Genomic DNA, 12025 nt, shown 5'->3' with positions numbered 1-12025 from the left:
TTTATGCGTTCCATTTCATTTTTGACAACTTCCAATTTTCCCAGATTCATACTTTGTACATTCCATGTCCAATTTTCAATGGATGTTTACAGCTGTTTCTCTTCATTTTGAGTTGTGCCACATCAGCAAATAAAGATGCTATGGGCTTTTCTCCCACGGTCAACTCTACTTTGAGGGGGTTGCTCTTCCCCAGTGCCTTCCAACCTGAGGGGCTCATTTTCCGGCATTATATCTGACGGTGTTTTCTATGCTGTTCATAAGGTTTTCAGTGACTAAAGATTGAGAAGTAGTTCATCACTCTTTCTTCCTAGTCTGTGTTTGTCTGGAAGCTCATCTGAAACCTGTCCAGCATGAGTGACCCTGTTGGTATTTAAAATACCAGTGGCATAGCTTTCAGAATCACCGCAACTCACAAGCCACCACAGTACGACAAACTGACAGAGGAGTGGTGGCCATTTGGTTTTAGTCCGGTTTTATTTGCTTCCTTTGGAGACTTCAGCTGATCGCACCCGAGGGCTGCTGTGACTAGGCAGCAGGACACATTTCCCTCAGGGGAGAAGGCTAAAGCTGCTTTCCGAGGGAATGGGAAATCCCTGACAGGCACCCAAATGGTTGGAAATGAATCCCGATATCACACAGAAAGACACTTGGTGAGAATAAATTACTTCGGCAAGGCAGAATTTACTTCTGCAGAAGGGTTCGTGTGCATAGCTGTACAGGAACAGGCTAGCAAGCACACAAGCAGGCTGTGTCTCACCTCATTGGCTAGGACTTCCACCGCACAGTATTTTCCCTTTCCCAGTTGGCTAATTCAAATTTCTAAGGTGCACTTTCTTCTTACTCACTTCAGGAAGTAGTAAAAAGTAAAAGAAAGGTCATGTCATCCCTACGCACTTCAGGAAGTAGAAAAAAGCAAAGGAAAGGTCACCCAAATACAAAAAACAGGATTATAATAATTTTGAAGAAAAGACACTCATTCCCACACTACCAAAATTAATTTGGAAGTTGGTTGGGACCTTGGAAGTTACCTGTTCTACCTTTGACTTTAATAAAGGAGGAAACTGAAGCTTAGTGAAATTTCTTAGTGGCAGAAGCAAGGTGGAACCCATGCTTCCAGATTCCAGGATACTGGTCTTTCCACTCTGATCATGGGCTTCTCACTGCTGAACTGATATTCATGTCAGACAATCTCATAGATTGCTCAAGGAATATTATTATAGTTTGAATCTTTATTCATCTGCTTAATTAAAGATTTTGTTGCTATTGTTAAGTGCCATCGAATTGGTTCCAAATCATAGTGATCCTATAAAGGTTTCTAAATAGGGGCTGGTGAGTTTGAACCACTGACTTTACCATTCAAATGGCCTTGCAGTCCAGTGCTTATCCTACAGTGCCACACCAGGACTCCTTAATTAAAGATACATTTTTCTTAAAAAATTATTTACTTTGTTATAAACTGTCACCCATCTTTGTTAAACATTATGGGCAGTTCATTGCCTTGGCAGTTCTATTTTAAAAGTCATTAATGCTTATCCTTAAAACTAAATCATATTAACATGTAGAAGGAATTGCTACCTTGGTTTTGAGTGCAAAGAAAGAATTCGTCTTTCATCAGTAACTTTCTTATGTGTAGTTTTAATATTTCCAATGTTGGCCTCTTAGATGTGTAGCTATGGACCAAACTTTTAGCAATTCTAGTAGTATGAAAGTTATGTTACCAAGAACCAGTGGAAGAATGTTGAAAATGCCAATTTTTCTTACATTTATATTTACTACGTTAAAAAAAGAGTAAGAGAAGAGAAGAAATAGAGCATTTGGCACACAGGACATCTATGCATTTTAAATGACTACTAACTATAGCTTTACTTTAGTATCTTGGCCTGAGATGAATATACCTAATTAATTCTCATCCAGTTTTTCCACAAATGGGAGTAGTTAAGGAGAAGGCCGTGTTGCTGACTTTCCAATATTCCATACAAGTGGCAATTTGTCCAGTTACATTTGAATGGAACAATCTTTAACCTGAGCCAAAGTTTAATAACAAAATGATGTGTATGTGTGTGTGTGAAGTAATAAGAGGGATCATTTCACCCAGTTTTATTTTAATGGAACCTGAGTTCAGTAGCAAAATGGTTTGTGTGCGTGTGTGTCAACTAATGAGAGGGAGCTAGGGAACAGAACAACTGAAGAATTTTGTAGAATAGGTTATTTTAAGTTCTTTGGCTAGAGAGACCCATTGAGACGGTAGATAGAACATCCAAGACTTACTGAGGAACTGACCACATACTGCATGGGCAAGTGGGTGGCTTTTCTGGACCTCTTTTTCTCTGAGGACCATGCCTTAGCATTATTTGATGTGTCTCAATCACCCAGGGTTTCAGAACCAGGAAGGAAAGCCTAAGTCTCAGGATTCTAGCCCCTGCAAAGAGGTAATGGCGTTTTTATAGCCTCTATTGATGGTTTCTTTCATTGTTTCTGTGCCTATTCATTTGATTTTTTGCATATTGAAGCCCTGGTTCTCTTATTTCCTAATTAAAGCCAGAGAGCAGCTGCTCAGGATTGCTTTGGGTTGCTTGGAAGCTAGCCATGACTTTCCCAACTGCTGTAGTCTTTCTTCAAAAGTTCTGCTTTGCATCTTGAGTTCAGTTCCGCTGCTGAAGAGATACAGACACAATAGCCAATCAATGAATATTTGGATAAGTCCTGGCCAGTAGAGAGTATTTTTTTCCTCTGCCCTCAAGCCATCATTCACTCAAATCCTGAAGACATGAGCCTTCACCCCCGCCCCCAGTCAAATCCTGGCGCCTGCCCATTCTTTACAGGCTTTTAATGTGTCTAGTTCACCAAGTGATTGTTGTTACTGTTAATTGCCGTGGAGTCATTTCTAACTAATAGCAAACCTGTGTAGGGTTTCCGAGTTGCCGCTGGTGACTTTGAACTGCCAACCTTGCAGTTCAAATGACCTAGTGGTCCAGTGCTTATCTTTCAGCGTTACACCAGGACTCCCATCAAATAATTAGACTGTCAGAAATTATTTTAGGCTAGTCAAAATCATGAATATTGATTATTTAACCAATTGGAATACTAAGTGTCTGTCTTTCAGGGTACCAAGAGCCTGATGTTAAATTAAAGACACCTGGTACATGTATGTAAGTCAAGGGTTTCTGAGGAGTATGAGTTTAGCAAAAGCAATCACATCTAAAGTTTCTGTCTGTGCTGCAGCAGAACCATATTTCTTCCCCTGATCCAGCTGTCAGAATGTCCATTCCTAGTTACAGGAACATTTGTATTTGCCAGATACAGTATCTGTGACCCTTCTGTCAGACTCCTTTTTTTTTTTTACCTTGACAAAGCAAAATTTACTCCTGCAAGAGGGTGCATGAGCATAGCCATACATACAGGAACAGGCCAGCAAGCACACCGAGTGGGCAGGCCACTCAGGTTTTCAATCACTGATTTGAGTCTCAAGGCTGTGTCTCACCCCATTGGCTAGGTTTTGACCGCACAACCTTTTCCCTTACCAGGTTGGCTAGTTCAGATTTTTAAGGTGTGCATTCTTACTTTAGGAAAAGAAAAAGAGAGGAATCATAAATTCTTTTTTCCAGAAAGTAGTTAAAAGAAAAAGAGAGCGATCATAAATTCTTTAATCACTTCAGGAAGTAGTCAAAGAAAAAGAGAGAGATCATAAAGTCTTTAATTCAGGAAATAAAGAAAAAAAGAGAAAGGTTACCTGAATACAATAAAGAGGATTATAATATATATGTATATATTTCTATACACACACACACAATCCCCCCCCTTTTTTTTTCTTTTTAGACTTCTTCATTCTTTTCTTCAAATTTTGCAAGAAGATGTTGACTTTGGTGTTCATATGTTTCTTTCCTTCTGATGCAAAAAAATTCATATCCTGATTTCTTGGAAGAATAGCTATCTCAATTGAATGACCAATAATTTATTTTACAAAAGGAACTGTCAAGCGTTATCTCCTTTGATCCAAGTATTCTTGCTTGTATAAATTTGTCTGTTATTGAATTTTCCATTCAAAGGGCCATGCAGAAGAAGGAAAGGTGATGAAGATGAAAGACCACAGCCTTCAGTATGGGTTACACCTGAGTTGCCAACGCCATGCAGGTTGTAACAAAGGAAGGGCTTTATTGTGCTAGCACGTGACTCAGTGGATTTGTATCCAGAGAACAAAAGTCAGACTACTTTTGTTCCCTTCTTCACCCCTTCTCTATTCCCAGACCATTATTACTCTACAAGTCTGCTTTCAAGACATCACTCTTCTGACTGTCCTCATCACAATATTTTCTTCCATCATTTCTAGAGATGTTCATCTTCTCAATTTCCAAATATATAGATCATTGACCATGTAAATTCATTATGCTGTTAACAGGTCTATTTACAAAGTTTCAACACCGTACTTCGTAACTCCATCTAGGCGTGACCTATTATATCTTAAACTTTCTAGCCAGGGACTGCAGTGGTGGTAGCACTATGCAGGGGTTCCAGGAGATTCTAATTTTATGCAAAATTTCTGGGGTACAAGTAATGAGCCAAAAGTCAGCTTACTTGAGGGAACATTACAGATTCTACCAGATTCTGAACAGAGACCCCCTAGGATCATTTGTAGGGCCTGAAACTCTCACTATAAATGAAGAATGCCTTAGCACTACAAAGAAAACATACCCCTTTCTTCCTTATAGGGTAATGATTCCCTGCAGAGAGAATTTGAGATCTTGTCCACTGCTGTCTTTTCAAACCGTTGCAAGATTGAACCACTATGTTGCTTCCTCACTTTGACAAAATACTGTACCTGTTAGTTTGCTCGTCTCCAGTTTGTGGCACACTCTGACCCAAAGACTTCTTAAGTCATATTTGTATGTAGTCTGCCTTTATATTGTTTCTGTAGGCTTCTCTGGGTTCCTAAATGCACAGTTTTTACAGTTCTACCTTTCCATTCCATATTCACTGAGGAGCAGGTCAGCCCTAGGCTGGATACTGGGAAGCAGAGAGGAAACTAATTCAATCTCTTAGACCTTAAACTTTGTTATTAAGGTCATCTTGACTTAAATTCCCTTTACTGTCTAGAATATTTCCTCAAATAACTTATATTTCCTCAAATAACTTATATTCTCTGCATTAATATAATTTTAAGAAAAATGCTGAGCTTTGCATATTTTCCAGAGGAAAATGGGACTCTGATTTTTTTTCTGGTGCTATATAATAGAGTGGACATGTGGTTCTGAGTAAGACAACACTTTTGTTTTTGCAGGTCTTATCATTTCTCTGCAGCTCCTCCGTGGAGACATGGAACAGATTCGGAGAGAAAATCCCATGATATTTAATAGGGGATTGGCAATTACAAGGAAATTGGGATTTCCCGATGTCATTATGCCAGGTAGGCAGAACTTCTTGGGGTAGGGTTGGGTAGGGGATTAAGAGAATGGAGTCTAGTAATCTTCTCCTGAGCAGGTAGTGAATTGTACTAGAGAGGACCCTTACAGCCATTAAAATCCTCCACAACCCAGGCCAGATTGTTGACTGCAATCTGTAGCCAGTGACCCCTTTGGCTCTTGTGGTCATATATCCTTTTCCAAAAACACCACATCAAATTCACCCGCACAGCTTGACAATCCATTAGATGGGCTTTGTTGTCTCCAGTGAAGGCTAAATGGTAGTAACCAAGAAAGAACTCTTCATGGGGATGCTTTTTTTTTTTTTTTTAATGTTTCATTGTGAATTATTTGATAGTTTATGTGGGAGAGCATTAGTTTTACATTCATTCTATCTTATATTGTTTCATTGCCATGGTTACAATCCCCTCCATGCATCATCAACCAATCAAAGGGTATATCGGGATGCTTTTTTGCACCCTTTTTCTCCTACCACATTTCTTAGAGGAGAGTTGCCGCACAAGAACCTCTTCTTTAAGGAGGAAATATCAAGTATAAACCTGACATATCAGTGAATTCCAGTTCATATGGGAATGAGAGATACATTTTTTAATGTATCAGGAGCTCCAGTGGTACAGTGATTAAGCACTCTACTGCAGAACAAATGTTGTCAGTTCAAACCCACCATCTGTTCCACTGGAGAAAGATGCAACAGTCTACTTCTGTAGACTACAGCCTTGCAAATCCTATAGAGAAGTTCTACTCTGTCCTATTTTACAGCCACTATGAGTTGGAATAGAGTTGATGGTAGTGGGTTAGGCTCTGAGCATAACCTAGCTAGTTTTTCATTAATTGTTTCATTCTCCTCGCCTAAAGCCCAGAGGGCAACTAGGGCAGAAAGTGGGAATGCTTTGACCTTCAGGTATAGTTCCAGCAAGTCAGTCAATACCAGGTGTGTTACCTACTAAAGCAGACAGATCTAGAAAATTGGATCCAAACAGACCATGAGAGCCAAGGTACCATACGGAGTGAGGGAGGAGTAGAGTAGAGACATGGCTTAGATGGATGGCAGGTGGTCTGATTACCAGAGAAGATGTGAAAAATGAGAGGGCAGTCAAAACAGGCAAAAGTAAACCAACCCTGTCAATTGTTTTAATGCTCTGCTAAAAGGTTGTTTCTCTTTGTTTGAAAGGACCAGGTCAGGCTTGACTGAACTGATAGTTGTTGTTGTTGTTAAGTGCTGTCTAACCCCACAATGGCACTTAACAACAACACAGATTACCTTCTGAGCTAACTCTTTAGCTTGAATTTAATTGGCCCAGAAGATCCCCTCAGAAGTCACTATTTTGATTGGACCTCTGTTTTTGAAGGTACCCTAATGAGACTCAGACAAGTATATTACTGAAAGAATTTATCTGCAGCCGCCCACTGATTGCAGAAACATGTGTAATCATGGTTTATTTGGAATAAACCTATGCATGTATGAACTGGAACCCTAGTACCTTCATATATTCTAAGAAAAGATAACTTGAAACGCTTCCTTTTTCTAAGAATTAGTTGTCTAAGGTGTGGAAATTTCTTTCCCATTAACCTTCACACAGACATGGGATTAAAATTAAATGAGTAGAAATTAGAAAGGAACAATTTCAGTTAAATATGTACTTAAGCAAAATTTGATTTCAAGAGTTACATTGTCAAAACCACATCCATGGAAAGAAATCTTTTCGTGGCATACTCTACATAGACACACGGATTTATGAGGCACTTATGGGTATAATGGCCAGGACTATGGAAATCAGCAGTGTTGGACATTGATAAAACAAGCTAAGATGAAGGAGGTTTGCCCTGTGCTGGTTAATTACCAGATTATCACTGGACAACCCTGAGAGGTCCAGGCTGAGGCTGTTACTGTACTTTCTGAGTCGTCTGCTTTTGAGGTGGTAAGTAGTCAAGTAGCTGACAGTATGGATTGATTGACCCATAGAGAATAACCCCTTATGTATAATCGCTTCCTTTCTATATTTTTCCTCAGTTCATAGAGTTCAGTTCTCTCTTTGCACAGATTACCACTCCTAGAGTTGTGGGCTGTTAACAACTGGCAGCGCCTGAATATGCCCCTAGTCCTGGTAGTGTAGTGGCTTACGATTTGGACTAACTGGAAGGTCAGCAGTTCAAATCTACCAGCCCTCCATAGGAGAAGGAAGAGGCTTTCTGCTCTTATAAAGAGGTACAGGCTCACAAACCTTATGTAGGGTCACTGTGAGTTGGAACTGACTTGAGAGTGTACAACTCCCAACCACCATTATCAGAGTGGGTTTACCATTCTCAGGCAAGGTAATAGACTGGTTAAAGGAACAGACAGAAAAGTGTGCAGGAGCAATTAATGGGGTCAGCCTGTTTTTGAGTCCCTGTGGCAAGAAGTCGGCAAGTCATGCAAGCTCTGGCCACCCCTCCACCTACGGCTGGTCTACCTTTCACCTGTGAGAATATTGTACCTGAATATTGAACAGTCCTTCCAGCCCACCAGTGCTAGTGTGACAGTTATCAGAAGTTGCACCTTTATCATCTTGGTACATGTACATATAAGGAAAGAACTAGGCAAGTTATGTTTTAACAGTCAATTTGACTGAGAAACTGAAAAAATTCTATTTACTCATAACTGTAATCCTTATTTTAAAACTACCCAGCATTTGGAAGTAACTGCCAGATAGGTTTTGGAGAGGGTGTTGTTAAAACATATTTGCTTTGTAAGAATTCAAGCTTTACCCATACAAATATCCAACTATAAGAAGGTCTTTCTTATGTCCTTACCATTGCTCCATTGTCCATTGGGTGGGATTGCTTTCCAGGGATGCTGCAAACAGGAGATGGTCTTCTCTGCACCCAGCTGAGGTCCTGACTACGCAGCCTCCCAGCTCTGCTCATGATACATGGTAATAAGCAGTAGCCAACAACAACATTACTGGTGTTATGGGAGCCATCACTGCTGAGTGGCAAACTAGCAAAGGCATGTCAACCCAGGAAATGCCATTCTGCATTATGGAAAAATGACCAGATCTGGGGATTAAAGCCATCTTTGAGACCAAACACATACAGCCTTTTGCTGATCACCATATTTCTCTGGGTACTTGTTCCTCCCCTCCAAACTCATATAAGCACTGATATCACTGTAGTAAACTTTTTAGTCCTTTTCTAATTTTTTTCCAAGAAGATAGACTGAAAAGACTAGAGCAGGGCAGTTGTGCCAGTTGACTCACATGTCAGAATTAGCCATAATAAAACCTTAAATATGTATATACATATAAGCCAAAAGATGGTAACTGAAAGGAATGATTGCAAACCTCTTGCTCAAGAAAGGGCTTCACGCTAAACAGTTTTAACCTGTTTTTTAATCCTTGTCATTGACTGTGTGTGATATGAGCCAAGTTTCATGTTAGTTGGATGATCTTCTGACTTATCAGAAGGAGTCAGTTTAGTTGGCCCAGTGTTTTAATATGCTGTTGTAGCTGATGGTTAAGATTTTCTAAAGCAATGGTTATCTTACTTGAGTGTCCATCGGAATCACCTGCAGGGATTGGGGAAGCAGATTGTTGGGCCCACCCCAGGAGTTTTCATTCGATGGGATTAGGTTAATACCCTATAATTGACAGTCCTCACAAACTCTCAGATGATGTTCATGTTGCTGGTCTGAAACCCCTTTCAGATATATGTCCTAGAGAATAGTCTGCTTTAGGGACTTTTTGTGCTTCCCTGAGTTAGACCTGTAACAAGTTTTGCTTCTCTCGGGTTGCCCAGATGCAACTTTGCAAACTTGGCATCCCTCTAGAGGATCCTCTGATTCTTGTCCTTGTGCTCAGAAATACACTCTGTCCTTTGCTTTGATCCCTGATAAAAAGTGCATGCTTCATCACTGACCTGCAAGTGATGTTTCGTTCTCTTTTCCTGTTTGTCTTAATTGTTCTTGTTTCTCTCTGTGCTGTCCCTTCATTCTCGCCCCTTTCTTTCTGATGCAGAGATGAAGATAGTTGGGTGTAAGTTTCTGCTTTTGTGGGTCCTGTCTGCTTATTGCCTGCTTTTGTTTCCATCTTCGTTTCATGGAATGTTGCAATACTGGGGTGGGGTGCCATATACATTATTAATCCTTCATCATCCTCACCTTTTGTGAGTAACTGGCAAGATGCAAAAAGGAAAACTACCATCTCAGTTTAGAAGATTGCGAGAGGCACAACTTCAGGCGCTGAATAAGATCCAAGGAAATGTTTAGAAAACCTTTAAGTTGGAGGTGAAATAGAACAGGGCATAGAAGCAGGAAAGAATTTTTATGAGACATTACCTACTCCCTTTTAAAAGAAAATGAGTTGGGCTTGTCCCAAACCACAAAGGCTCAGAAAGCTTCTCCTTCCGGCTCTTTGGGACATAGCACATATGAAGGGGAGAAACAGAGATACTGGCTTTTTGGAAGAAGCATCTCCTCAAGGGGAATGATTGCGTGATTTATCACAAATAGGTTCATAGGACTATAGTCCATCCAAGTCTCAAATAAGGCTTTGGCCATGTCTCTAAGAAATGATTTTGGAAGGTTCACATCCGATTTCATAAGAGGTTGGGGGAGCAGTACATCCCTGGCCCTAGAAATGAATGACCATGTATAGTAATGTCATGCTATACTCTACCTGGCGTGCTGATAGAGCAGAGGGAGTTAATTGACTTTGTCATGATAGAAACCAGTACACCTACTCCTCACTTATCAACATGATTAGGTTCCAAAGACTAGGTTATTATGTAAATGTTAGCGTTATGTGAGAGTCCCATTGTGCGCCATGATCTTTGGTGCCAGTATTACACCTACCTCCTGTTCCCCTCCCAACCCAGCTCCCATGTTCACCACCCATCGGGCACCCCAGTATGTCCCAGGTGCATATGGCACAGTGGGTTCCCCCCCCCATGCCTTCCCCACCACCATAGAGCTTACAGTGGTTAAGGTTGGTGAGGGTGGTAGTTGGGGGTTGCCCACCAACTCTGAAGCAGCAGGGGCCCACCATCACCTGGCTTCCATGTAAATCCCTACTCCTCACTTCTTCACCTTTCTGCTCCACTAGCTCCAGAGATGAATCTCAGCACCAGACAATTCTCAGGCCTGCAGGCAGGTGGAACCCAGTCACTTGGGCCCTTTGTGCCCCTTGGAGACTGCAGAGGCGGAGAGGCCTGTCCCTTTCTCCTCCTCGTCACCTGGCCTCCCCTCTTCCTGTGCACAGCCTGCTTTGCACTTACTTGTTGCAGGCCCAGCATGGCTCCTCAGTCCAACCTGAATAATATGAACCATTGGTGGCCTACATAGCCTTGCTCCCTCTCTTCCTTCCCGTTCCCTCTCGCTCTCTCCTCAGCTTCTCATTAATACACAAAATAATTGGATAGTAGTTTTTTTGGTGCTCTTAAATGTAGAGTGTGAGATAAGGAGATAGTAAATGAGGAGTTGGTGTAGAAGAATGCCACTGAAGACATGATTACAAAAACAAAGAACCCATCTTTCCTGGGTACTTAAAATTTTTCTTATAAGATTTTCTTTCTTTCTTTCTTTGGATTTTTTTTCCCTCTTCTTCCTCAAGGAAGCAATAACTACTTTAAAATAAAACATTGGTCACATGCCCAAAACTGTCCAAGCTTAATGGTAGTTAACGTCTTTGTATCTCCATGAATGTTGTCAGGAGATTTCACTCTTGTTTTGCCAAAAGATAGAATTGGCACGGTCCTGAATAGGCTTCTTGTCTACTGGTAGAGAACTAATTCTAGTTTTAAAGGAAAGAAAGCACTGTCCTTAGAAGCCCCTTCTAAAACTGTCTAGAAATAGAGAAGGTATTATAAGTAATATCATGTTAAATACTACTATCCTTGAACCCTAAGCTTCCTAATACGTGGTACCATTTATACAGGAGGACCATGAATATAATAAATAATCCAGATTAGATGGGTGCCCAAACCTCAGTGGATTGTCCTATACCATTTTTTCTGGGCTGGAATTCCATGTAGGCTGTAACCTTGTAAGACAAACAGCCCCCAAACTCAAATCAAGTCCAGTGTATCTGTCAAGAGCTTTTCTTGCTAACAGATACTCTGGTGCCTTGACAATGACTGATCTCAGAGAGACCTGTACACATAGCCCTGAGCTCTCCTTCTCCAGAATCTTACTAAGATGCAGGTCTTCATAGGGTCAGACCTAGCTGCTGAGACATGCAGTTCTCCTTTACTGTTAGATGCCATGGCACATGGCAGATGTATCACAGCATTCCTTACACACCTAAGATTCCCAGTGAATAAACAGCACTGTTAGCCTCTAACATGTCTCACACTGTAAGAATCCCAGAGTATTGCAGGCCAATCTCTGCTGAAAGACCATGGCTCCTGATCATTACCCTGCCCCTTCCCTGCAGCTGTTTGTGCTAGGCTCACAGGAATCTGGGCATTGTATCAGTATCATGAAGCTAGCTGTTCTTCACAAATAAACACTCCAGGCCAGAGATAGAAAAAGTGAAGTCTACTAGACAGATCCAGGCCACAGTCTGTTTTTATACTGCCTGTGAGCAAAGATTTTTTTTTTACACATTTTGAAAGGGTTGTAAAAGCAAAACAAA

General features: G+C 40.9%; 1 protein-coding gene across 1 annotated transcript in view; it reads left to right on the top strand.

The window, feature by feature from the left end:
* Positions 1 to 12025, top strand: part of DOCK3 (dedicator of cytokinesis 3) — a 716589-nt gene that overhangs the window by 574793 nt on the left and 129771 nt on the right. Inside the window, exon 14 of the mRNA XM_006873644.1 lies at positions 5276 to 5401. Within this exon, the coding sequence (XP_006873706.1) occupies positions 5276 to 5401 (126 nt within the window). The remainder of the gene's footprint in view (positions 1 to 5275; positions 5402 to 12025) is intronic.

The sequence above is a fragment of the Chrysochloris asiatica genome, unplaced genomic scaffold (assembly GCF_000296735.1).
Source record: "Chrysochloris asiatica unplaced genomic scaffold, ChrAsi1.0 scaffold00246, whole genome shotgun sequence".
In the NCBI taxonomy this organism is placed as follows: domain Eukaryota; kingdom Metazoa; phylum Chordata; class Mammalia; order Afrosoricida; family Chrysochloridae; genus Chrysochloris; species Chrysochloris asiatica.
This window is presented reverse-complemented; position numbering and strand designations above follow the sequence as displayed.